Below are 25,782 nucleotides of genomic sequence, written 5' to 3'. Positions count from 1 at the left end.
GTTGGATGAAGTATCCACCAGCCATAGTCACGGACCGAGCGGCCGAAGATACTCATGGTCGCCTGGACGGCTATCGGCATCTTCTATTATCGTTTACACGATCTCATTTTGGCAACTACTGGTGCCGAGGATGGACCTGAACGTATCGGACGGCTAGGAAACGCTTGGTTGGGTGACATGATGGTGATGAGCGCTAGCGTGACGGAAGTACCGGGGACGCCACAAGGATCAATTGATGGGGTGCCTGCCAAGCCAGCCGGGGCCTTCTTAGTAACGTCGCATGTTATCTTTGTGATGTAATCCTTAGCACGAGTACTCCACCACTCGGCGAGGCTTGACATCGATTTCGCATTTTGGCCACTATGGCTATGCGCGTAGCTTTTCAGTTAGTTCTGTTGCAGGACTCCAAGCTCCGCCCCGAGTTACGCAGTTTTTCGCTCCGCCCCAGAGAACGCGCAGAGAAGCCAAGTGTCATAGGACACTAACCCATAGGGACTGTTCTTATTCTGCTAATATCGGAACCCGGCAACGCATGATTACAGCGGATGAAGCCACTGTGCCCAAACTATGGCTTAGTTGGACTTCATGGCGCAGTCAATGGTCAGCACAGTTTCAGCGGGCCAGCGCACACGTGCAGCCACTACACATTATTCGCCCTTGCTTGAGATGCAGTGTTAACTCCGGTCCCCGACAGCCACACCTTACCCGGATCCATCGTGTGACACGGCACACACCGTTCTCAGCGGGTCCTAGGCAGACAGGCATGCGAAGGAGCTAAGGTGTCGGCCAACCGCAGCATTATCCGGTCGTGGTTGAGGATTAGACGCGAAGAGACTTTGTTGGCCCTAGCCACAGTGACGCTATAATCTCTTTCAACTAATACTTGTCGGATCAAATACCGGTTCAGCCACCTGAATTTGAACATCCCTTAGACTGTCGAAACGCCTCATCGCGAGGTAGCACGCGACTCCTTCCTCACGTCGACCGACAAAGACGACAACATCATGGAGAAATTCGAAATGGCTCAGGCCGAGCCTGTACTCAACCAAGTGGCCGAAACCGATGAGCAATATCCTGTTGAACTGGATATCAAGGAGAATGAACCGCTACTGGACCTCGAAAGCCAACAAGATGGAAAGCATGTGCTTTCTCAGCGTCCTACAGAGCCAGCTGCCAGTAGGACGAAGACGTTCATATACCTGGCGACTTATTTTATAATGAACTTGAGTCTCACATTTTACAACAAAGCTGTTATGGGTTCGGTATGTAGCAGGAGCAGATACGAGGAGTCGATTTAGCTAACGAGATACCCAGTTTCCGTTCCCGTGGATTCTCACAGCGGTACATACCGGAAGTGCTGCTCTTGGAAGTTCAGTCTTCTTGATGTTCGGGCATTTCCAGCTAACGAGGCTGACGCCGCGCGAGCATCTGGTCCATTTCATGTTCTCGCTCTTGTTCACGCTGAACATTGCAATGTCAAATCTGTCGTTGTAAGTTTCCATTACCTTACATACATCTTCGTACGCTAATAACTTCGCAAAGAGCCATGGTCTCTGTTCCCTTCCATCAAATCATGCGAGCGACATGCCCGCTCTTTACCATTCTGATATACCGTGTTATTTTCTCCCGAAGATATGCACTGATCACGTATCTGTCCATCGTCCCGGTAATGCTAGGCGTCGGACTGGCTACCTTTGGTGACTACTACTTCACCGCCATTGGATTCACCCTGACACTCATCGGTGTGGTCCTCGCTGCCATAAAGGTAAGTAATACCCGAAGGATTATGCACGTTCTCGCGAAGGATGCTAACAGCTCGAAATAGACCGTTGTTACCAACCGTTTGATGACGGGGCGCCTGCGACTACCCGCTCTGGAGCTGCTCCTCCGCATGGGGCCCCTGGCCGCAGTGCAATCTCTGCTGTACTCGGTGCTCATTGGCGAATTCTCAGAATTTCTTGCTTTTGTGAATGCCGGACACTTTACAAGGGAAAGGATTCTGACAGTCTCGGGCAACGGCCTGCTCGCATTCGGCCTCAATGTCGCGTCTTTCGAGACGAACAAGCTGGCGGGCGCGTTGACCTTGACCATCTGTGCAAATCTCAAGCAATGTCTGACCATCGTATTGGGAGCCTTCTTGTGGGACGTGCCTGTCAGTCCGATGAACGGCGCGGGCATCCTGCTCGCTCTGGCAGGTGGAGCGTGGTACAGTAGTATAGAGCTTAAGTCAAAGGCGAGAGCAAGTGGATGAGCGAATGACACATGGCGTCGCGCTTTCTTAGCGTGACGCGCTACTCTAGCGAGAACAGAGTCCGTGCACATGTGATTCTTCTGTGACCCCAGACGTGCGTCCAACCGATCGCTTGGAGCCTGGATCCGAGTAAGACACTAGCATCCGTCTTTCCCGATATCCTGGTAGTATGCCTCGCTCTATCAACTTCTTTCGGAATCATGCCATTTATGCCAATCATGCAGCTCACCATACGAGATTGCCATGGGTGACGCCACGCTCCCGAGGTCTGCCTGACCACGGGGCTGCACGGTATCAATGCCAAAGGAGAGTTTTGCTGGGCTATGGCTGGCCTAAAATTAGCGCTCTATTACCACTGATCATATCATAATCGCCTTCAGACGGCTGTGGCTCAATACACCTGCGCCATGCTTCGTCCTAGGACTCTCGTCTTCGGAACCCTGGTTTTCGCGACCCTGGTAGTTTTCTGGACTGCACTACATCTCAACTCCCTCGACACCATACGGCAAGCCGCGGTACAAGATCCACTCACCGCGAATATCCAAGAATCGCGTCTTCACCTGCTCATTGTAGCTACAAGTAGTGGCCTCGACTTGTGCCGCCTTCTTCTCTCCGCGTCGGTGCTCTTGTACCCACCTCCTGTTCTCATCGACTGGGCAGGAGCGGGCGCATTCAACGCTGCAGAAACTCACCTTGCGAAAATCGCGGGTCCTCTTCGCTACCTCGAGAGTCTGTCCCCCGCACAAGATACAGACATAGTCTTACTGGTGGATGGCTTCGATGTTACGTTCCAGCTCGGTCCGGATGTCTTGCTAAAGCGTTACTTCGAAGAAACGGCTGCCGCCAATGATCGGCTGCTCAACCGGTACGGCAAAAGCCATATGCGGAAACACAAGATTTACAACAGCATCCTTTTCGGCCCTGACAAAGTATGCTGGCCAGAAGATGTTCTTCGCTTAGCGTGCTGGGTCGTTCCTGACTCACCTCTTCACCCCGACGCTTTTGGCCCTTACACTGATGGATGGGGTGATATGAATCACGCAAGACCGCGCTGGCTGAACTCAGGCACCATCATCGGGCCCGCTGGCGAAATGCGCGAGATGTTTCGTGCAACTCAAGAAAAGATCAAGCAGACGTACAATCCCGAAGACGTGCTGCGCAACTCCGATCAGAAGTACTTTGCAGACGTATGGGGTGATCAAGAGTATGCGCGCATACTATCGCATGGAGATAAGCCCTACGGGATGCCCGAAGGAGTTCAAGAAATTGACCTACCAACGCTCAAGGAAGGCGAAGTGACTGAATATCACATTGGGCTGGACTATCGATCGAGCCTATTCCAAACAGCTGCGGGGTATAGGAACTACATTGCTTGGATGGCGACGAACCGATCCTCGCTTCCTTCATCATCGAAATCCGTGGAGCCGTACAGGATTGATCTACAGGAGGACGTGCTGCAGTCAAGGAAGCCATTTGCTGCTATATCAGATGATCCGGCCTTGAAGGAAACTTCGTGGCGAGATGTGTCTCTGGGTTTCAACACAGTTACTGGCCAGCCTTTCCCAGTGCTCCACTTCACAGGCGACAAGTCATTTCGAGACACTTGGTGGCCCCGCATGTGGTACTCTGGAGAGGCTGAGCGCCTTCAACGCGCGGCATCTCAAGTAAACGACGAGAAGATTGGGTCAGATCCTATCAATGGAGTTCGGTGGACCAAGAACATGCCGTACGACAGTAAAGTAGGTGAGCCAGAGGAGAAGTCGGGGGCTTGGAGTGACCAGGGGGCATCGCTCTCGTGGAAATCTCTTTGCGAGTCGCATGAACCTGCGTTGTACAGTGGAGAGGCAGAGAAAGTCTCGTTTTGGGACACTATATACCATTGATCGCGAAGCATCAGGCGTTGAATTTACTAAATCTTAATAGCAACGTTGTGTTTCACACCAAACTGTACGATCACATGTAAGGTCTCTCATCGAACTGGCACCAAGAGTGGAATGCACAAATCTTACTGCCTAATTTCGCTCCTGTTCACATAGCCACGCCGCCCCTGTCGTGGCAGTTTACCGAGCAGATGGTCCAAGCCATCAAAGAGACTAGTGGCATCTCGGCACACCTCTTCCGGATGGTGCCGGCAAGTAGATCCACTAGTGTACGCCCATCCGCCACCTCCCGGAGTTGACGCCGCACGGCTGAGATATCCGACTAGCTCAAGTGTAAGTTTAGATCCTAAGAAGGCGAACTGCCATCGGTGACAGCTCATTACCAACATGAATAATGCGCTCGGCCGGGTGCAGATGCACTGCCAACTACGGCGCTGTCGCAAGCATTATCTCGCAACGTGAGCTTCACAGTTCCGCCGTGTCAGCACGGTTTTCTGGATGATGCGCGGGTACAAGCAACTCTCCAACGACGCGGTCGCGCGCCTACCAGGCTGGAGTCGCCGGCGTTGGATACTTTTCGCAGCATCTTTTATACTCGTTGTTATCTTCATTACTACCGTCAACAGCGACCGCCATCTTGTTCCCACTGCTTTCTCGTCGAGCAGCAAGAACAAGGCGAAACACTCCTCTATCCTCCACGTCCTCATCCCTGCGGACCACAAAGATGTCAATCTTTGCAAGACGATGCTCAGCGCTGCAGTGGCTGGGTACCCAACCCCTACGCTGATCAACTGGGGCGCCACATTTGACGATAAATCGCTAGTGGCTGGAGGTTCGCATATCGCCAAGATCAGTGGTGTGCTCGAATACCTGCGTAAACTTGGACCGGAACGCGACGACGACTTGGTATTGTTGGTGGATGGATACGACATCTGGTTTCAACTACGACCCAGCGCGTTAATCTCGCGCTTCCACGCTATCAACGACGCGGCGAATTCGCGAATACGGAAGACCATGGGATCGAGAGCCGCGGCTGCAGAGGGCATAAGTCAGGGTATTGTCTTCTCCGCGCAGAAGCGGTGTTGGCCGTGGAAACCAGAGGACCCCCCTTGTTATGCTGTACCGCAGTCTTCGCTGCCAGAAGACATCTACGGCCCGCAGACCGATACCGATATCGGCTGGGATAAGAATCCATACGTCAAGTTCCGTCAACGGTACCTCAACTCCGGAGATGCCATGGGCCGCGTGGGCGCGATGAAAGCGCTCTTCGAACGCGCCATGGAGAAGGCAGATAAAGACCGCAACTTTGGCAGCGACCAGAAGATCTTCAGTGAGATTTTCGGCGACCAGGAATTTCAACGCGAGGTCATGAGACAACGGCACAGGTCTTTCTTCCAAAAGACGGGGGATTGGTTGACGGGGAGAAAAAGCATCCTCAGCCCGCAGTCCGAGCGGCATTTGCGCGAGCACAAGGCTGGCAAGCCAGATGAGTTTGGCATCGGACTGGATTATGCCAGTCTGCTTGGTCATCCGACAGTTTTCGCAGAAGAAGACTCAGCATGGGTAACATATGACGACTCCAAGTCCATCGCGCAAGCGTCTGCTGAACTCAACATCGCGCCAGTACGCGTCCACGACCTTGCCCAGGACATTACAGAGTCGCAACCACCATTCCGCCCCGCAGTCGTCGCTCCAGATGCGAAGTTTCCCGACGAGAAGTCTTGGAACGATGTTCCTCTCTACACGAACATGTGGACGAGTATCGTTCCTGGCCTGATCCACCACAATGCGCATCGAGATGGGCTCAAGTCCCTCCGCGTTTCGGTCTGGGATCGCATGTGGTACTTCAATCACACTAGGAAGTTGTACGAGTCGAATGCCATGGGACCGGTCGCGCCCGTTGCTGTAGTACATGATGATGCGGGCGTGGAGCAGGCGTGGTGGAGCCCAATCGCGGAGAAGGGCGGGGCAAAGTCGGACAAGGATGAATGGCTGCCATTCAATGATTTGTGCAAGGACTTTGAGAAAGAGGTGTTTAGAGATGTTTAGATTCTTCAGTGCCGTTCTAGTCATATTTATACGATAATACCGATGACAATTACATACAAAGATAGCATTTGGTCTATGCGTGTGTTGAGAACGTGGCAAGACACCATTGCAATATATCAGCTCACAGTAGTGACATCAGACGCACGATCAAATGTATACTGCCATTGTTCTAGGGATTTCAGAGACAGAAAGAGACAACACGATTCAAGCAGACCCACACGGAATCCCAAACTAACACCATCATAGCCGCAACACTCTCGAAGTCGACATCAACGATACGCACTCACTATACAAGCGTGCGACCTCACATGAACCAATCTGTAACACCGTCCCAATATTTAATCTCGTCGTCATCTTTCGTCGGACTCGTACTCTCGTCAACTCCAGTATGTCGCAATTTCATCGCCTCTTGCAAAGTAGGCCATTCCACTGCGCTCGTGCTGGCACCATCACTCGTCCATCGTGCAGCACTGGTAGGTGTGGCGGGTGTCTCCTCCTAGTGAGACTGGAAGTAAGACTCAGAGTAATACTCGTCATCTTCATCGTCGCAGTCGGAGTCGTCAATGGGTTCGACATCAACCGTAGTCTCGGGTGGTGTAGGTACTTCCTCCCAGGAATCCGCCATGGACTTCGTAGTTACCGGATCGATGATATCGTACTCGGAAAGAAGACTAACAGTGTCGAAGTCATCGGTGTCTGATTTAGAGACGCTTTCTTTATGTTCAGCTTCAAGGAGTGCAAGCACTTTGGAGATTGTGGCCCTGTGATTGTCTTGCGTGGATGGTTTGGAGTTCACGTGGCTGATGTCGAGGTTTGGTGAGCGCTGTGGGATGCTGTCCTCATCATTCCGCGTATTGGGCGATGTGAAAATATCTGAGAAGAACGCGCTAGATGCTGCAGGCTTGTCCGACAGCGCAGTATACCATTGATAAGCGTTCCACGGATGTTCTGCCTCCGACGTTTTGAACGGGTCCCCAAAGGGTGGACGAGAAGAGCTTTCGGGAGCAGGAGAAGTGGATGAGCTTGTTCCAAACGATGGGGTTCCGAGTACGGGCTGCTGGGCTGTGGAGGTGCTCTCGCGCGCGATGAGTTTGCCGTCGGCGAAGAACTTGGACTTTCGACCGGGTTGCTGAGGAATATAGCAACGCGCGTGGGGCTTTGCTGGAACAGTCACTTCTTGCGGTGACAGCCTGATACGCGCATGACCCGAGCTCATCAGCGTTTCCGACTGACGAACCTTTGCTGGAGTTGGTATTGAACGGCGTTGCCAACAGCCGTGAAAACGCGGGTTGACGTTCATCTTTTCAGCGTCCAAAAATGGAGGTTCCCGCCCAAGGCCATGTGCAATGGATGGAGTTCCAGTTTTTCCATTCGCTGTCTCGGGTTCGGTGGGTTGAGATGCACCAGAAGGGGATACAAAGGTTGGCTCAATCATGTTGGAGGACATGTTGACAAGACTGAGAGGACAGGGCGTACAAGGGGTACTCGCCACGGTTGGGAGAAGAGGTGGTCCCTTTTGCTGGATATCTGACTCGTCAGTGGATGTGGTAGGCTTGGTCTGTAGACTCCTCGAAGTGAGTGCACGATGTGCTGCTTTTGTTGCGGCGTGTTGTGCGTGGGACGAGGATGTAGGAGGAGGGACTGAAGACTCTGAGGGTTGCGGACCTTTTTCAGGAGCCTTTGATTCTAGAAATTTAGACTTGGATGGAAACCGTCCTGAAAGATCGGGACAGGCAAGAAAAGCGGAGATTGGGAAGAACTGAGAATTCTGCCGCTTAGTCGCTGCGCCATTAGAGGACATTTGAGACCGCAGTGCTTTGATCTGGGAGGACTGGGACTGGCTTGTTGCAGTGGCTGTTGAATCTGGAAGAAATTGTGGGGCCCAAGAAGGTCTGTCGATATCGAAACACGGAGGATTGATAGGTGCGGCCTTTCGACTATGGCTAGAAGTGTCGTCCATCCCTGGTTTAATCGGCTCATCCTCGTTAAGACGCAACGCAGCCATGGTCTTGCACAACGCGCTAATGTTTGCATTTTCGCATCGTTCAGTATCCTTGGTAGATGAGTCTTTGCTTCTATGGCGCTTTCCTCCCCGTTTGCCTCGCCGCCTCGTGCTTCCGGTAGTGGTGGGAACAAAATCGAAATTCCACTTTGGTTCGGTGGGCGAGTGTTGGAGCTCTGCTAGGATGCTGAATTTGTTCGCTATAAATGTTAGAAGCCGTCAAAGCGCATGCCATCTAGTGCCAACGTACGCGTAGGAGTGAAATCATGCTCATGAGGACAGGTAGTCAAGCAGTAATTAGCGGAAATGGCTCTGGTGTCGCGTACTCGACAATCTGAGCAGCGACCGTCCTTCAACGGGCGCGCAGGCTTGGAGAATCGCGTCGAGGTTCTGTCATTGGGGATCGGTTGTGCCTGTCCTAGGATCATGCTAGAGGTGTAACGAAAGGCAATGTTGGACTAGGAAATATAGGGCAAACGGGAGAAGGTGACGGAGCTGTAGGTGCAGTATTTCGGTTTATCGTGCGATAGCAAGGAAGAAGATTGAGGTGTATTCGGAAGGACAGCCATGGCGATAAGGGTGCCATGTGGCTAAGAGGGGCGTTACTGCCCTGCAAAGGAGCGCTGTTCGTCCTGCCTTGAGGTAGTGCCTTCTCCATCAGCGGTCAGTCAGTGGCTCTTTCCAGTTCGAGCGTTCTGTTTGATGTCTGGAGCAGGAAGGTACACCCGGTGGAGTTCAGAGTCGATATGAATATCATAATGCTCTGCATGATTAGTCGCTTCGACTGGAGCTGTCGCAGGAATGCACAGGTAGCCACCTAGATGAAGTGAGAGCCAACTGATGAACGGTATTCCCTTGTATTACTAGTCAGCCGATACGCTGTATCATACAGAATATATCATTCTTGTGGAAGCTTGCTTTGCATCGCAGCGTCGCCGCCTGCAGACCCTCCTTGACTGTCACTGACCCATCAGCACGACATGTACTGGCGTAATTTCCGACAACCAGTAGATTAGTCTCTTTAAGCAGCACGACGACAACGCGTATGTAGAGAAAAGGGAACAAAGAAAGTGGTGGTGTTTCAGTGTGGGCGGTGGAGGATGACAAATGGAGCTTAAGCTATGGCCATGAGGTCAGAGGTGTGCAGCTAAAATTGGTGGGGAAGCCATGTCTCCATCTCTGCCTGGACTTCTCTGCTGTCGACTAACCCCACGTAGCAAATACCCTCGCCGCATACTTCTCCCGTCCCAGGGCGCTCCAGGATAATTGGCAACAAGCAGCAGGCCGCAATTACCTGGAGCCGCTTCCGAATCCCCAGTCGCACTTTCTTCCGCACGCCCCAGCAAACATGGCCGACACCGCACGCGCAGCCACGGCGCAGAAGCAGCACCGGCGCCCAGGCTCGCGCATCGTGCCTGCCATCCCCTACCGTCTGTCCAAGTCTCAGCCATCAGCCAGACCCATCACACCAGACGGCTCCACCAAGGACAGTGTCGCCCAACCAGCTAAGCCGCAGCCGGAGCCGCAATCCGCGCACAAGAGGCAGGAACAAGAGCAAACTGAAAATCAGCAGGCCGAGGCGGTGCAGACTCCTCTTACGCCAGAGTCAAACACTTCGGGCGCAGAAAAGAGAGAGCTCGATGCAACCGCCGCGCCTGGCCCGTTGCAGAATGGCCACTCGGCACCGGCAGACACTCATGGTGAGCATGCACTACCGGCTCCTTCTTTGACGCAGCACGTACTAAACTCCCAAGATGCAGAGAACCACGTCAACGGCCATGCCGACGAGAAGCCTCCCGCGCCCGTGGAGCCCAGCGCCGAGCCCAAGCCTGTCACGAACGGAGTGCACCGCAAACTGACCATACCCGCCCACCTGCCTCCGCCCTTCTATCCCTCGAACAAGACGGACACGCAGACACCGCCCACAGAAGGCAGCGACAGCGCTCACACTTCCTCGCACCGCCACCAGCTCAGTGCTGGTGCTCTGGTCTTCCAGAGCGCGAATGAGTCACCGGCACCTCCTGTGGCTCCTCAAGAGCCAGAGCTGCACCAGCACGAACAGCACGCGCTGCCACGTCCTCCGCCTGGGTTCGGTCCCCAGCAGTTTGCGCCCTTCTTCCCCGGCCACGCCCAGCATCCCTCAGAGGCAGGAGCGCCCTGGCATGTGCCGCCACAAGCAGTCGCACCGCCTGAAGCTGCCTACGCAAACGGCTCCGAGTTTCGACCCTCGCAGTTTCCCAGCGGTCCTGTCCTCTATCCGGGTCCTCCCAACGGTCACTTCTCGCCGGAACAGGCAGCTTTTGTCGCAAACGGTACCCGCACCTCGCACTCGCAGTCACCGAGCAAGGCACAATTTGGCGACACGGTACCCACATCAGACCACGGGGACGAGCATCATGCCATGCCCTACCAGAATGGCACTGCCCCTCCTACCGAACGCCTCGAGGAGTCGCCGTTTGAACTTGCCAGCTATTTGTCAATCCAATTCGCCAACCCCGAATTCGCCGACTTCATCCTCCAAGTTCGGTCACCTGAGTCCATTCTGATGTCAGTACCAGTTCACGGCATCGTAGTCGTGCGGAGCCCTGTCATAGCCGAAGCAATTCGTCGCAGCCCGGCCCCCAGCCACCGCAGCAGAGACGCGCGCCGACTGGTCGATGTCCTTGCGCTCGACCCTTTCACTACCGGCGAATCCCTAGAGGAAGCTGTCAGGGTTCTGTATGGCGCCCCGCTCCTTTCTGCCCAGACCTTCCTGTTCGACCTTGCACCTTACATGTACGAGAACGACCAAGCGTCCCCTTCCAACGACGCCCGCATGCGCATGCGACAAGTTCTGAGCTACATTGCGGCAGCAAGGACTCTCCAGATGCCTAGCATGCAGGCGCGCGGTATTGAGATCGCACGGATGCTTCTCCGATGGGATACTGTCGAGCAGGTACTGCAATATACACTGCAGGCCAGCTCTGGGCCACGATCAAGAGGTGAAGGTCCCGATGCAGAAGACCCCTTCATTTCAATGCTGCTCAATCACGCTCTCGAGTTCATCGCCTACACCTTCCCTGCCGACTTCAAATTGTACGCGATAGCGCCAGAGTTTTCAGATGCTCCACGTCTGCCAGCACTCGTTGAACCACGTAACGCCGCGCATAACCCAAGGCTAAGCAAGATTCGGTTCGGTGACGCGCCACCGGAAGATGATCACCGTCCTAGCCACGCGACCGTCGTGCTGTCGACTATTCTGCTATCTCTGCCACTTCCACTCGTGGAACGGCTCTTCAATCATCGGGCAACAGCGAATCAACTCGGATGGAGTGGTGCCACTAAGATCTTGCGCGAAGTAGTCAATGAGCGTGAGAATCGGCGCCAAAAGGCATCGGCGGGCCAGTTGAAGCCGAGCCAAGATGGTACCATTCCAGCCGGCCTCTTGAACAACGTGTATCTTGAAGAACGCGTGGAGCAAGTCGAGCCATCATCTCTTCACCCTTCCGGCCATCGCTTGGCGACGAAACGGGTCGCCAGCGACACATGAGGAGCAGTCCGAACAAGTGGAGCCTCGACGACGTTAGTTCTTTCCCATGTCAGCATTCGACATTCGGCACGACTTTTCGGGCCGGCGACATACAAACCAGGTCGGTTCTTTCCTTAGGGTGTAAGCATAGTGAGCGTTCATGGGCGTTCACGCAGGCGTTGTGAGCGAGTCCTTCCACCAAAACCTTTCCTACGGTCACCAAAAGTACGTTACGATGTGACGAAGCATATTCCCCAAGATCATGACAGCATGCCAGCTTGACTTTGATTTGTACATCATTACGGCATAAATGTTTTCTTTTCTCTACGATGGTGGCGGCGTCTTAGGCAAATGTGTCGGAATCAGACGCAGCGCGGTATACAAAGGTGGAGGATGAAATCTCACGGGTTAGATAGGCCGCGCTGAAGGGCGGAAAAATAGCATCAGGGTATCAGCAGACTACATATGCGAAGCGCAGTGTTCTTGGAAGGTACGACGATGGGATACAGCCCTGTCTCGGCCGGAATTGCACGGCTGTAATGCGGAGATAACAATCAGGAAAGTTTCATGACGTGCCTGTTGCCGCGCACGTGGCGCGCCGTTGTCTGCAAGGCTGTACTCCCTAAGGTTTTGACTAAAGCATGAAACCGGATCGTTCCTCATAACGAAATCCCCCGATTGGATTACGGAGTGTTGGACAAACCTTAAAAAGTACGTTTCGCCATGTCTTCCTCAGCCTCAACTTCCAAGGCTGGAGCGAGCCGTCGGTTGCTTGAGAATATGCCCGAAGGAGGAGGAAGTGTAGCGCAGCCCAGGTCTGTGTTGCACCCTTTCTAGCCGATGCCCCCAGTCAACTCCGAAGCTTGATATATGATCTCCTAGGGCTGCTTGTCTCTCATTCACGTCTCATTTAGACGTCTTTCTAAGTCCGCGTTCTGCCAACTCTTTGATTATTCTATCCGTCATCTCCTGCTTGTGTGCCTCTCAGCAAGCGTTGCTACTGGTAGTTTCCGTTTCGAAGGACCCCATTTCTCGAACAAGAACCTCGTTGGCCACTCACTGCCGGGCCACTGCTCCGTCTTGACACCCAGCGACAACAATTCCACTCGCGACAGCTACACTGGTAGCGGGAACGGGTTCAGTATGCCACCCACGAACGTACCGTCGCTGGATCCCGGTAGACAGACTGGACCGGCTTCCTATGAGTTGACGAACTTTGGCGGACCTAGTCAACAGCCATCCCTTGCGACTTTGAATTCGCAGTACAGTGCGGAGTCATCGAAGGATCCAAGACACCAGCCATCCTATGCGACTTTGAATTCACTGCGCAGTACACATAAGGAACGCGTGATAGAGGACAAGGACGATGAAGATACAGACGAGAGCAGGCTGGAACCTGATCGATCGAGTAAACCTAATGTGAACGACGCGTCCGAAGTACCGAATGGTGGGCTTTGGGCATGGCTGCAGGTCTTGGGAGCATTTTTTCTGTTGTTCAACTCTTGGGGCGTAAGTGACAGCCACATACAGAGTTCATGTAAGACCTGAACTGACCCTACACCACAGATTATCAATACATTCGGAACATTCCAAACATATTACGAAGCGAATTTGCTCGCCAGCTCGAGTGCTTCAGCCATATCCTGGATCGGGTCTATACAGGCGTTCCTGCTCCTCTTGGTCGGCGCCCTCACTGGTCCCATTTATGACGCAGGCTACTTCCGCGCACTGCTCATCGTGGGAAGCTTCATGCTGGTTTTGGGCCAGATGATGCTCAGTCTATGCCATACGTACTGGCAAGTCCTTCTTGCACAAGCTTTCTGCATCGGTATTGGGACTGGATGTCTGTTTATCCCGAGTGTGGCCATCCTTTCAACCTACTTTTCTACCCGGATCGGAACCGTGATTGGAATTGCCGCAGCTGGCTCATCGCTTGGCGGCGTCATCTATCCTATCGTATTCCACAAACTCATTTCTCAGATCGGATTCGCTTGGACGACGAGGGTGCTCGGCTTCATTGTCCTCGCCACTATGATTGTACCGAATGTTTGCATGCGCGTCCGCGTTCTGCCGGCAGAATCGCGTTCTCTTCTTGACCTGCGCGCTTTCCTGATGCCGTCATACAGTCTCATGGTCGCGGGATTCTTCCTTGGGTTCATGGGCTTATATATGCCGTTCTTCTATGCGCAAACCTACGCTATCCAAGAACACATTACGAGTGAGAGTATGGCATTCTACCTCCTCGCCATCATGAATAGTACGAGTGTCTTTGGACGTATAGTACCGAACTTGGTAAGTTTTTCCGCCACCCTCCAGAAATTACTTTTGTTCGGCGTGGAGTCACTAACCTCTCTCCGCAACAGTTCTCCGACAAACTTGGTCCTTTCAACGTCGTAATCCCTTGCTGCATAATCTCTGGCGTTCTCTGCATATGCTTCATGGGTGCCACCTCCTCCGCCGGCATCATCGTACTCATGGCATTCTACGGTTTCTTCTCCGGATCTTTCGTCTCGCTTCCACCCGCCATCGTGGTTCAGCTGAGTAGTGACGCGCGAGACAAGGTCGGCACAAGGATGGGTCAGGCCTTCGCTGTCGTGGGTGTGGGGCTGCTGATTGGAACGCCGATCGGAGGTGCGATTCAAGAACAAAGTGGTTTTGCTAGCTTGTGGGTGTTCGGAGGGTGTTTGTTATTCGGATGTGTGCTGTTGCTTATTGCTGCTCGGGTGGCATTCAAGGGGCGGAAGATCATGGTCAAAGCATGAAGTAGGAAACGTGAGCACGAAAGAGAACGAACCGTTACGCATGGAAGTCGATGACAGTCTATATCTTACTCAACATCAAGGGTATTTCCCAACTCCAGATAACCCAAACAACAGACATTGGACGATGACGCGCATCACTTCGATTCACACCACGCCTTCAGGTCATTGTTATAGCCCTCCCATCCTTTCTTCGTCTTTTCCGGGAAGCCGAACTTTCGCGCCACCGCGTTGTCACCCATGAGAAAGGACAGCGCGCCGCTGAAGGCCTCTTCTTGAGCGAACTTCGTGCCGCCTGGGATGGTACTACTGGGCTCGAAATTGAAAGAATGCGTGCCTGTGAAGAGAAGTGGTACAGACCCTGTCCACGCAAAAGAGGTAGGTGTGTTATGCTACAAACTCTATTAGACAATGTCGCGTCATAGTCTAGTACAGTTATGACGTACTTCTATTGGAGCATCCATCTTTTGTCCCGATGAGAAGACGACGCGTATCTTGTTCCCGGGTTCGACGGGGCCGAGTGGGGTCAGAGAAGCGAAGAAGCCTCTGTGGTATTTGGGGAGGGATGCGAAGTCGAGAAACTTGCGATCTTGTAAGCATCGCGACAAACAAGCTTTGTATTAGGCCGAGAGAGGCGGTGCTCGTACTTTTGCGCGGACATCTTCCGGTGAGGATGCGATTTCGATGCTTGCTGTGACGGTCATAGCTGCGAGTTGGCAGATGAGATGCGATGATCACTTGGTAAGTTCAAGGGATAGGATTTGTTCCGACGAAGACAAACTTGCACCTTATGTGCCGATGGAAGATGCAGTGACGATATTTATTGCAGATAGCGTGACGCCTTCGTATGAATCCATATCTACAGCTGCTCAGCGGACGAAAGATACCACAATATGCCTATGCCTTTTGCGGCTCAATGCGCGCATACATATCAGTGTGGCTTTACACTGCAAGGGGACCTGGGAGACTCACTGCGCGTTAGCGTTGGAAGGTTGACGGAAGAACGCAAGAAGGGGCGGTGCGGCACGTCTTAGGGGTCGAGGCATCTCGCCCAATGAGCCGCAAGCGGTTTAGCCTAACCCCAGATTAGGCCGATGTCCCCCCATGTCAGCCCATGACCTCCCCACCTGCCTCTTCAGCCACCTCGTCCAATGTACCGCATCCGTCTCATCCATATGCATCTCGCAAAAACCAAGTCTAGATCATGGTCAATGTAGCCGGCCGTTCGAAAGGATGCTCAACCTGCCGCAGGCGCCGTATCAAGTGCGGTAAGCGCCATCGTCGTGCACATTAGACCTCAGGCTGACCCTACTAAAGATGAGACTCGCCCAACATGTCAGAGATGCGAAAAGGCTGGCTTCAAATGCGATGGTCCACAGTCGATCGTCTTTGTGCAAGGCAAAATCGTCAAGTCTAGGAGGTCACAGAAGTTGAAGAGCAAGGCGGCGGACCCGCCTGTAACGACTGTCTGGAAGAGGCAAGAAGTAGAAGAGTCTACCTCGGAATCTCCTGAACACCGCTTCGACCTCCCTGAAATTAGGCCTAAATTCAACGACAAAGAAGTTTGCATATGTTATGCACGCCGCCATCTTCTACCCAACGGTCCCATAGACCTAGGGTTACAGGAGCTTCAGCCCTCAGACATTGTCACGGATAACTACGCCGCAAGAGGAGCAAGCAGCCCATTATTTGTTCAAGCCGCACTCAGCTTTGCAACCCTCTTCTTCGGCGCGCAGCATCACCAGAGCGGGATCCTCGCCGAAGGTTATGCCATACATGGTGTAGCTCTCAAGCGGCTGAATCAGGCTTTGAGCCAGCCAGAACGCCGTATGCATGACGACGTGATCGTTTCCGTCATTCTATTGGCTATGCTTGAACTTTTCATGCCCACTGGACCAAGCAATTGGCTCAAGCACATGCTTGGAATGGAGCAGCTCCTAGCATTACGTGACCCAGCATCCCTGGTTCACGCGTCATTTCGGACACTTGAGCTGTACAAAGGTGTGCGGCATATGATACTGATAGCATCATTGAGGAACAGAACGCCATCAATCTTTGCGCGACCACAGTGGAAAGCTGTACTGAGAACAGCGCTCTCGCTGGAAACTCCAGATGAACAAGACTTGCATGACGTGCTGGCAGATTGTTCGGTGCTAATAGCTGCGAGTGATGAGCTCTTCAAGCTTCAGCATACGTCTGGCTTAAGCTATATTCAACGGCGACAGGAAATGCAATGCAAGGCAGATGGGACCTTAGTCTTTCTTCGAGCGTGGAAACGACGATGGGATAGCAATGAGGAGAACGTCCATATCGAAGAAGAGTGTCTTGATCCGACCAGTACCCAGATTTCGCCACGCATTATATACCGGTTCATGAGCGACTCTGTTGCACGGATGCTGATGTTGTACAACACCGCATTGATCTACACCCTCCGTGTCATGGCGACTTTAGGAAGCAAAACCAACGGCACACAAGACATTCCGAGCGATCACATACAGGGCGGCACAGGCGCGGATGTTGTGACCGAGAGTTCTTACTATCCTGCCATCCGTGCAGCAGGGCTCAATATTGCCCGCTGCATCACTGACTATCTGCAACACAAACGTGCGCGAGGAGAAACAGACTTTGTCTCACCCATGGTACAGTGGGCTGTGATCACCGCTGGGCAGGCATTAGGCGGCGAGGAGTCTCCGGATGGCAAATGGATGGTCAGCCTGCTGAAAGGAGACGCTATGTATACGATTGCGAAGAGAGCTTGGGAAGTTTGAAGGTACTCATAGGTAACTGGCAACGTGTAAGTTGAGAAACCGAGAGTTGCGCCGCTTTGTCGCAGCTGGCCCAGCGTTCACTAATATGATGCAGTTCCTGTGCAGTCGAAGTACGAAGTCACTGTCAAAAGGTCTGATCATGAATGCGTTATCGATTCTTCGTCATCAACACGTTCGAAACCTGTGTTGGCAGTCCACTTTACAGTGCAGCTACTCTCGCAGCCCATTCTCCTACCTCCCAACAATCTTCTTCTCAAGATACCGCGCAGGTATGTACACCAGGGCAGTCACAACGAATGTGAACTCATTCGCGATATCACCACCATCAGCTCCGATGAGCCCACCTAGCGGACCGACATACCACGTTTCGACCATGCCAAGTATCCACGCGACGATCCCGATGGCGAAGGCGGTGCCAGCAGCGATACCTAGCGGCAGACGACTGGGATCGTTCCATGCATCCAGATCGTAGTTGTCAAAGTTCATGCGGCGGAAAATTACGTGCTCGCTGCAGAGAATGACAAAGTACTGGGTAGTCCAATAGCCGAGCAGACTGAGGAAGTTCTGCAGATAGACACTCAGTTGCTCACGGCCACCAATAGCGAGACCAAGGATGGCGGCGAAACAGACCAGAATCCAGATGAAGCGGGGAACGCGTGCAAAAGGACGGGAAAATTGCTGGCAAGAAATGGCGGCGCTGTAGATGGATATAACGTTTACGTTGATGCCGGAAAGGACCAGAAGCGTGAGGATCAGCTTTGCGAAACCGCGTGGGTAAAGCATGGTTTGGATGAGAAAGCCCAGGCCGTCGTTGTCGTACACTTCTTGCCAGTCTGGTCGGTTGTTCATGCCGAATGATACGACGCAGCCCGCCAGCATACCGATGGAAGTAGGAATAGCGATACCGAAGGTGGTCATGAGGAAGACCTTCCAGCGGGAGACGTTAACGGGGTAGTGGACGTAGTAGTCGGATGCCATGGTCTGCCACGATGCAGAACTACCGTAGACAATAGCAATCAAGCTCAAAACCTGTCCACTGAGGTCCGCTCCCTTTAGCTTGGGCGTATTGCTGTTATCGGTATACTTGCCCGTCTCGGCGAAGAAGATGATGAAGATGATGAAAAAGACGAACCACGCGTAGCGCTCGTAGACCAGAATAGCTCGCAGACCGACAAACGAGATAAGCGTAGCGACGACAGCCAGGATGACGATACCGACGATCAGCGAGATATGGCCATCCGCTACAGCAGTCAGCGCCAAACCACCCGTGATGCAAGCCACAGACGCCCAGCCAATCTGCACAATAGTATTAAGAGCAGCAATAACCTTATTAGGCCACCACCCAAACGCATATCTTGACATGGAAATCTGCCTCAGCCCAGTCGGCGCACCGAAAGTGGCAGCGAACCCTGTCGCCGCGCCACCAAGGATAGACGCGAAGATGGTGATGACGATACTTTGACGAAGCGCTGCAAGCACAAAACAATCAGTCAAGCTGTTGCAAGTGCACAGGGAAAGCAGTGGTCTTACTCAAACCAAATTCGTGCCCGAGGAACCCTGTCGCGAAACAGGACGTGTTCATTGTGCCCGAGGCCCAGAGGAAGAACATGTTGAGTTGGTGGTGCCATGGCACGTCGCCCTTGTCTTCTGGCAGTTTGCGACTGATGGCTTCGGATTCAATGCCTGCAGAGGTAGAGGTACGAAGTCAGTATATGTCTCATATGCACTTCGTACAGTCAGAACTTACCTAGTTTCGCATCCAATCGCTCTTCAAACCGGCGCAGTTTGGCGAGGATCCCGGTTTCGCGGGTGACGGCTGTCGCAGCGCCGACTCCCCTGCCGCTGTCTGTCGAGAGACTGGCTTCGTCCTGGGCTTTTTCCGCTGACAACATTATGGGCAGCGTTGATCGTGACGATTACTCGGAAAGAAATGTGACTAGAAAGGGTTGGACAAGACCAACCCAGGGTCAGACCGGGCGACACATGGTCGTTCTATAGTAAACTACCCCACCGCGCACACTCGGCTCCCAGCCGCGTCATGAAAAGCCGTTTTGACGCCGATGGCAGGGTGCGAAGAAAAACGATTGCCGTATGCCGCCTAGCCTGTGTGCTTGCGAAGAACTAGTAGCTCCACTCTTATCTTTGACAAGCACTTCTGGGCAAAGCTTAGCCTGTCGGCAATCGTGGATTACTCCCTCGGTAAGGAGCGTTGCGTGTGAGCCCTGCATATGGCTTGATTCTTATCAGGAGTTGGTACGCTGATCAGGTGCGACTTCGGTTCGTGGCTGACTAGCGGGATGATTTCAGGCTTTCGAGCCGTTCACAGAGCGGCTGGATGATTTGCATTCTCGGAGCAGGCCGATGCGTACCTAGGTAAGCACACTATCCTACAGGCCACGTGCGAAGCTGCATTCCATCACGCGACCATTTCGCAGTCCGTGAAACATTATTGCCATTTGCATGAAGCAAGGCAGAGGGCATTCATTTGGCCCTCCAGCAGAAGGAAGCTATCAACTATGCCAGCTCTCCTAGTGTACATACTATACAATGTATTGACCCGTTCAGATCATGGTTAGGCATAAGTCATGCATCGGATGCAAATGTATTCATGGTTCCAGGAACTGTCCGCTACACCGCTTTTGCGCGTGCTGATTGCAAGGTACCGCTCTTTCTGAGCAAGAAACCGGCGGCCTTGCTGGTTAAGGGGGTGACAGTTCCACGCTCGGGTTGTGCCTTCTTTGCTCCCCTCGATTGCTTCTGCTTCATCTGTTCAAGCCTAGCCGGTATACCTGAACCCAGACCACGCTCCCATAGAGCATAGCTGATGACCTTGTCTTGACCAGTCTTGCTGCGCTTCTCAACCTTGGTAGGCTTGACGCGACGCAATTCGACGTTGCCCAGATTAATCAAATCGCCCAGGTCGGCCCTCCTCTTGGCGTCGGCATCAGATGTGGCCTGCTGCTTCGCTCGCTGACGTGCCTTCTGCCCTTCTACATGCATAGCGCTGAAGAGACTGGTAGGCTGGGGTTTGGCGGCCTCTAATACATGATTGTATAGATCGCCTAGGGTGTTCGCGGAAGAGAGGTGTGGATCGGAGATGCGGCAGCCGGTAAGTTGGTAAAGGCGTTTGTAAAGCTACATAAGTCAGCAAAGGTAAAATAAAAAGGGTCGATACACGTACAGCGAACTTGACGTTGATGTCAGTGACGGGAACGTGCCGCCATTTCGTCTCTTCGGGCTTGATAGCAGACGAATCTCTGCTGCTCTGCTGAACTGAGGTTTTTAGAGCCGCAAAGTCAGCCGCCAAACGCTTCGCTCTCTCTTCGAGGATAGCATGTCGCGACTCGCTCGCTGCAGCTGGAGCGATTTGGTTAACGGGCTCCGGGTCGGCTGCATGGTCAACAAGCTCGGTTTGGGGTACGTCTTGAGCAACTTGAGGTGGCGTAGTTTCTTGAACGACCACTTCCTCAACAATTGCCTCCTTGACGGGCGCTTCAACTGGCTTGGCGCGAGGGACGGGGCGGTTCGACATGAAGTCAAACGGCTTGTTCTCGCCATCCATCTTGACCACTGCTGCTTTCTTGTGTGCTGGTGTGTCGGGGTCCATGGTCTGTACTTGCTCCTGTGCAAGGCCGGCATCCTCAAGTTCCTCAACGACCTCTTCAACGAGCAGCTCGTCCGATACCTCTGGCTCAGCCTCCCAAGCGGGTGCCGTTTGCATCGTCTCCAAGAGATCTTCCAAGCTCTTGTGCTGGGGGAAGGCAAGAGCAAGCTCACCGCTTTCTGTCTTGACTAACTTGATGTCCTTGACCCAGCGTGGCCGATCGTAAACACCTCGGTTGGCAAACTTGGATAGGTCCATATCTAAACCAGCCTGCTTCAGGGCATAAATCTCGGCGACAGCTTGTGTGAAACTGGCACGCATATCGGTAATCCGGGTAGCTTTGGCGTGGAGGCCAAAGTTGTAGTCGGTATATGGGCGCTTGGTCTTCTCGTGTACAGTTTGCGCCATAAGCAGGTTCTCGTCCTTCAAAGTGTACGGAGTGCCCGTGAGCTCTTCGATCTCATTGGCCATGTCCAGTGTCAGTGGCGTGTACGTCCGTAGCGTAAGTTTCTCAAATTCCTTAGCCAAGTCCTTTTCGACCTTTTCCTGCAGCCATTCCTCGCCACCGACCCGATGCAGGCCGCGTAGATACTTCGCAGGCTTGTATTGGGGGAATCTTGAGGCTTCCTCGTCAAGGACCTCTTCGTATTCGCCCTGGTCTTCAGGCGCTATGCGGACCGGTGATGTGGGATCATAAGGGTCGACGTGTGCACCAATAGGCTCCGAGTCGCCAAGGAGACGCTTCTGCCATCTTCGCACGAACTGCTGGTGCTTTCTCTTGTCCTGTTTGCCCGGTAGCAGGAAGGCTTGGGGTGCGGTTGTGGAGAAGGCGGCGGATGGGGTGCGGAGATGGGTGCAGGGCGACGGGGCGGGGCGGCAGGGCAATGGCGAGGCTCTTTGCCGTATGCAAGCGGAGAGGGGATGTGAGGGATCAATTGCCCGCGAGGGGCGCGGTATTCGGCGCATTGGGTTCGAGATGCGGGTGATGCACCTCTGCTGGAAATTCCTTCGACATGTCAACGAGCACGCCAAGCCGCCGGACATCAGCCAATCAGCGCCCTAGCAGCCCCGAGCACTGGAGAAGCCCATGGTTTGGGGACCATGCGTCGTCTGATCTCTGCATGCACTTCGATTTTTGATCTAGAGATTTTGGCATCAGGAAAGATACTATCATTTCGAAGTGCCTATTATGTATATCATGAAAACTTCTTTACTAGCCACGTAGAGCCCCTCTCGTCATACTCGGCTTTGGACACGAGCAACTCCTTCAACAAGTCGGGTTGGCTAGCGACGTTTGCTCCTCCTAGCCATGTGTGCTTGATCGGATCATCTGCCCTCGCCACGTTCAGCGCGTACTCGGCTGGTACTAGAGCCCTCAGCTCTGTCTGCATTCGTTCCATGAAGCCGGCAATCAACGAGTTTCCGCCCACCACTACAACATTCGCCAACAGGCCGATTCTTAGAGCTTCTGGCAGTGTACTCAGCGACTCCATGACGGCGCCAGGTATTCCAGCTTCCTGAATGCCAATATCGGAGGGGTTGAAGAGGAGCTCGGGCACGGCGAAGCGCTCATTGCCTAGAGGCAGCAGATCTTCTCTTGGTCCTTGTAGCGGTTGTAGCCCTCGGCGCATGCGTGATTTTGCAGGGTCGTGGGGTCGCGCATGCCCGTGTATAGCATTCTCGTAGTCTGGCAGCACATAGTCGACCACTATGCTCGAATCCACCTCTCGTTTGTCTCCCAGCCGTCCTTTCCAAGTGCGCTCCAGATCTTTGGCGAATTGCTGCGATGATGGCACGACGTACGAAACTGCTTCTTTGATCTCGTTGAGCAGGTATGTCTCCTCCATCATGTTGTAGTGCCGCAGCGAGGAGAGCTCTTTCAGGTAATTTGTGAGCAGCTTCCCACCTACTGTGAGCCGCCGCACAGCCGATTGTATGAGCTTGCCATTGTAGAGAGGGAGGACGGTCGTGTCTGAGTACGATGTGTCGATGATGAGGAGGCATTCTTGCGGTAGCGATGCCAACGAGGACGCGGTGGGAGGGTTGTAGGCATTGAGTGTCGCGCCAACGCATCGGTAGTAGGCCGCGAATTCGAACTGCTCGAAGATGATCTCGTCGCAGTTCTTCTGCAGCTCTTTCGGGCAGTTTGGCTTCTCTGTCAAGACCAGATTTGTGTCTTTCGGGTCACACTGCGTTCTGTCAGTTCTCACACCCTTCACGAGCTCGCGACTGTGCGTACCCACCCTCAACCCCTCCCCCACGGCGTCGCCCATGAACTCATGCTCCCATATCGCCTTCTCCGCCTCCCAGTTGACAATGAAGCCCTTTTCCACTGGACGGCGAAACGCCAGTTCTCCAAAGTCTTTGCACGAATCGAGCTCGGCGCCGACGTAGGTGCACTTGTCGCGTGTGCTGCGCGCGATGCAGTTGGGAATGACACTGCAGTCGTCGTAGGTAGGCTCCGAGGCTGGCGAGACTAGACCGGCTTTGATCGAATATGCGCCATTGTCCAGGACGAGCGTCTTGTTGGGCGCTGCAGCCGCCGACTTCTTAGACCCTTTGGGTGCCATCGTTGGTGTTTGTTGGTTTGCGCTGACGGAGCGATTCGCGACGCCCGAATTCCAACGCCTGTTCACGTGCGGCCCACCTAACCCTTGACCCTTGACATGCCGCCATCAACTTCTTTTCCCAAACCCGATGATAGGTACACTGTGCCCGGGACGGCAAGGCCTGACAAGCCCGTCATGACAGATGCAGAATGGCTGGTCCAGCCACCAGCACATGACTACCGTTGTGGGAGTGATCCGACTAATATAAGCAGGTTGGAAGTGCGGAGTATGCATGCCCCGCGATGCACCCCTATCACCGTCCTGACATCCTTTATGCTTCTTCCACTGTGGCATTTCAGAGGCACCAGTGCTATCGCTCGCTTTCTTTAGGCCCTGAGGCTGGAATCCAGCTAGTCTATGACGTCAACCTCTCTTTGGCAACGAGGCACACGAGCCCACGAACACCATTCAAACAATCTTTGACTCTAGAGCCCTAACATCCAGTTTCCTTTGCAATGGACGACTGGCAAGACGCCGCCTTCTCGACGCGGCACATGCACAACCGCACTGGCCGCAGTGGAAAATCCAAACATACGAGCGCATTCGACGTTCACAAGACATTCGCAAGCTATTCTGTCAAATGTCCGACATGGCAAAAGGCCCTGGGCGCAACTGGGGATACGCAGCCAGAACAAGATGCATCGCTGGAGCTGTATCGCTTGACCGAAGCCGGCGAGGGTGTCGTGGGCCAATTATCTTTGCCGGGCTTGTTACAAGCCTCAGTCATCTTAGCTGGCAGTCGTGACAGTCTTCGGCGAACGATCGCAGAGATAGAACCAGATGAATCAAACGAAGAGGAAGATGAGGAAGAGGACGAGGAAGAGAGCGAAAACACGGAGCCGGAGTCTCCCGAAAGAACTCGCTTCGAAACATTCGAAAAGAACAGCTTCCGTTCACCAAAGTTCTGGTTGCGATGGAGCGGCAGCCCTACGGAATCCGGCCACAACGCGTCCAAGGCACCCGAACATAACGAGACAGATTTGGGGTACATTGTCTTCTCTGGCAACGATTGTCGCAAGTTCAAGGGCACCATCAATTGCACAAGTCTGAAGTGGAAGAATGTAGCAATCACTGGTCACAAGCTCGTGGCACGATCATCATCCGACGCACAAGTCACTTGGGGAAAAGCTGGAGTGTTGGTTTAGAAGGCATATTCTGAACCATAGCTAGCGACTGTGTTATCCACCAAATATCAGCAAACTTATCGCCAAGGTGGTCGCGAAACCGAGTGAGCGAGAAGCGCATCGTAGCCGTACTACCTCCGTTTGCAGCACGCAATATCAGCAACCGCTAATCGTTCCTATGTCGGATCAGTACAGTATTCCTGCAGAGAATTGACCACGGGTTGAGCGCACCAGGCCAATCCAAATACGCCAACGATACCCATCGGCCATTACCAACACCTCCGGAGACCTTGGCCCAGCGCCTTCACTCACGTCAGCACAAAAGTTCTTCCCATGTCACGTTATGACTTACTTGTCTCCATTCACCTCAGTAGTACCAGACGTGGTGTAGCAGCTTAATTTGATCTTGGTACCCTTGGGATATTGACCCGGAGCCGAGCAGGTCGTCTTCGGGCACGTTCGATAGCGCAGCCCGTCGACGGCGACAGTTGCGTCAACGACGGCGCGCTTGTCCATCTCGGCCGCAGGGGCGGCCAAGGCGACCGATGAGAAAAGAGCGAGGACAACGGCCGCGAGCTTCATGATGTGCTGATTTCAATGGTTGGCAGGAGAAAATACGAACAAGTTTGGATTGATAGAAGGAATGGCATAGACGACTGCGAACGGCTCTTTATAGCCCAAATTGCGATCTCTCCCCCTCTTTCATATTTGCGGGTGCTCACATTCGTCGTGTCATCCAGTCGCACGATGCAAGAACTATTGTGGAGTCCGCATTTCTTCCTTCACTTTCTCTATTTCTGTAGTTCCCGATAGATGCAGATTCGACAACTTCGTCCAATAGATATGTCTCTCACGACTTTCATCCTCGCGTTGCTCGCATAGCTCTACATGTTGAGGCGGTCCGCGCTGCGTCTTGTTGCACGAGGGTTCAGCTTTAATTTAGTCCTCGTATTCATCCATTTGGCCCCGAACACAACTTCTACGTGCCAGACGCACTTCAACTCATCCAGACGATGTATTTATATTCTCCTTCTCACATCACTATACTCTTACATAGTAAGTCCTTACGAGTCCTAAGTGTAGACATCACTGATGACATGACCCCATCCAGCCATATGACTTCCTTGAATTCCTCCAGCCATCCGTCCCCATCTCAGTCTATCATGTAGACCAAAGACATGCGACACGTTGTGAGATTATGAGACTTTATTCACCCAGTGGCCTAGCC

At 53.3% G+C, this 25,782-nt stretch overlaps 9 protein-coding genes across 9 annotated transcripts; 5 read left to right on the top strand and 4 right to left on the bottom strand.

The window, feature by feature from the left end:
* Nucleotides 1-1,253: 1,253 nt before the first annotated feature.
* On the top strand, nucleotides 1,254-2,251 carry J4E92_005945 (uncharacterized protein; the record flags this gene model as incomplete). Its single annotated transcript, XM_051497321.1, has 4 exons — nucleotides 1,254-1,262; nucleotides 1,315-1,490; nucleotides 1,543-1,765; nucleotides 1,826-2,251. The coding sequence occupies 4 exons, from the start codon at nucleotides 1,254-1,256 to the stop codon at nucleotides 2,249-2,251; spliced, it is 834 nt and encodes a 277-aa protein (XP_051352981.1).
* A 407-nt stretch (nucleotides 2,252-2,658) lies between these two features.
* Nucleotides 2,659-4,134, top strand: J4E92_005944 (uncharacterized protein; the record flags this gene model as incomplete). Its single annotated transcript, XM_051497320.1, has 2 exons — nucleotides 2,659-2,665; nucleotides 2,714-4,134. 2 exons carry the CDS (start codon nucleotides 2,659-2,661, stop codon nucleotides 4,132-4,134), a joined length of 1,428 nt encoding a protein of 475 aa, XP_051352980.1.
* A 498-nt stretch (nucleotides 4,135-4,632) lies between these two features.
* J4E92_005943 (uncharacterized protein) lies at nucleotides 4,633-6,180 on the top strand (the record flags this gene model as incomplete). The annotated part of the gene is made up of 2 exons (XM_051497319.1): nucleotides 4,633-4,640; nucleotides 4,758-6,180. 2 exons carry the CDS (start codon nucleotides 4,633-4,635, stop codon nucleotides 6,178-6,180), a joined length of 1,431 nt encoding a protein of 476 aa, XP_051352979.1.
* Nucleotides 6,181-6,676: 496 nt separating this feature from the next.
* Nucleotides 6,677-7,383, bottom strand: J4E92_005942 (uncharacterized protein; the record flags this gene model as incomplete). The annotated part of the gene is made up of 2 exons (XM_051497318.1): nucleotides 6,677-7,309; nucleotides 7,378-7,383. The coding sequence occupies 2 exons, from the start codon at nucleotides 7,381-7,383 to the stop codon at nucleotides 6,677-6,679; spliced, it is 639 nt and encodes a 212-aa protein (XP_051352978.1).
* Nucleotides 7,384-9,530: 2,147 nt separating this feature from the next.
* On the top strand, nucleotides 9,531-11,711 carry J4E92_005941 (uncharacterized protein; the record flags this gene model as incomplete). The annotated part of the gene is made up of 1 exon (XM_051497317.1): nucleotides 9,531-11,711. The coding sequence occupies one exon, from the start codon at nucleotides 9,531-9,533 to the stop codon at nucleotides 11,709-11,711; it is 2,181 nt and encodes a 726-aa protein (XP_051352977.1).
* A 3,942-nt stretch (nucleotides 11,712-15,653) lies between these two features.
* J4E92_005940 (uncharacterized protein) lies at nucleotides 15,654-17,217 on the top strand (the record flags this gene model as incomplete). The annotated part of the gene is made up of 2 exons (XM_051497316.1): nucleotides 15,654-15,662; nucleotides 15,790-17,217. The coding sequence occupies 2 exons, from the start codon at nucleotides 15,654-15,656 to the stop codon at nucleotides 17,215-17,217; spliced, it is 1,437 nt and encodes a 478-aa protein (XP_051352976.1).
* Nucleotides 17,218-17,448: 231 nt separating this feature from the next.
* On the bottom strand, nucleotides 17,449-19,109 carry J4E92_005939 (uncharacterized protein; the record flags this gene model as incomplete). The annotated part of the gene is made up of 3 exons (XM_051497315.1): nucleotides 17,449-18,686; nucleotides 18,748-18,900; nucleotides 18,965-19,109. The coding sequence occupies 3 exons, from the start codon at nucleotides 19,107-19,109 to the stop codon at nucleotides 17,449-17,451; spliced, it is 1,536 nt and encodes a 511-aa protein (XP_051352975.1).
* Nucleotides 19,110-20,161: 1,052 nt separating this feature from the next.
* J4E92_005938 (uncharacterized protein) lies at nucleotides 20,162-21,995 on the bottom strand (the record flags this gene model as incomplete). The annotated part of the gene is made up of 2 exons (XM_051497314.1): nucleotides 20,162-21,814; nucleotides 21,990-21,995. The coding sequence occupies 2 exons, from the start codon at nucleotides 21,993-21,995 to the stop codon at nucleotides 20,162-20,164; spliced, it is 1,659 nt and encodes a 552-aa protein (XP_051352974.1).
* A 22-nt stretch (nucleotides 21,996-22,017) lies between these two features.
* J4E92_005937 (uncharacterized protein) lies at nucleotides 22,018-23,391 on the bottom strand (the record flags this gene model as incomplete). The annotated part of the gene is made up of 1 exon (XM_051497313.1): nucleotides 22,018-23,391. One exon carries the CDS (start codon nucleotides 23,389-23,391, stop codon nucleotides 22,018-22,020), a length of 1,374 nt encoding a protein of 457 aa, XP_051352973.1.
* Between the last annotated feature and the right edge of the window lie 2,391 nt (nucleotides 23,392-25,782).

The sequence above is a fragment of the Alternaria infectoria genome (assembly GCF_024043175.1).
Source record: "Alternaria infectoria strain BMP 0036 chromosome Unknown scaffold_8, whole genome shotgun sequence".
In the NCBI taxonomy this organism is placed as follows: Eukaryota; Fungi; Ascomycota; class Dothideomycetes; order Pleosporales; family Pleosporaceae; genus Alternaria; species Alternaria infectoria.
This window is presented reverse-complemented; position numbering and strand designations above follow the sequence as displayed.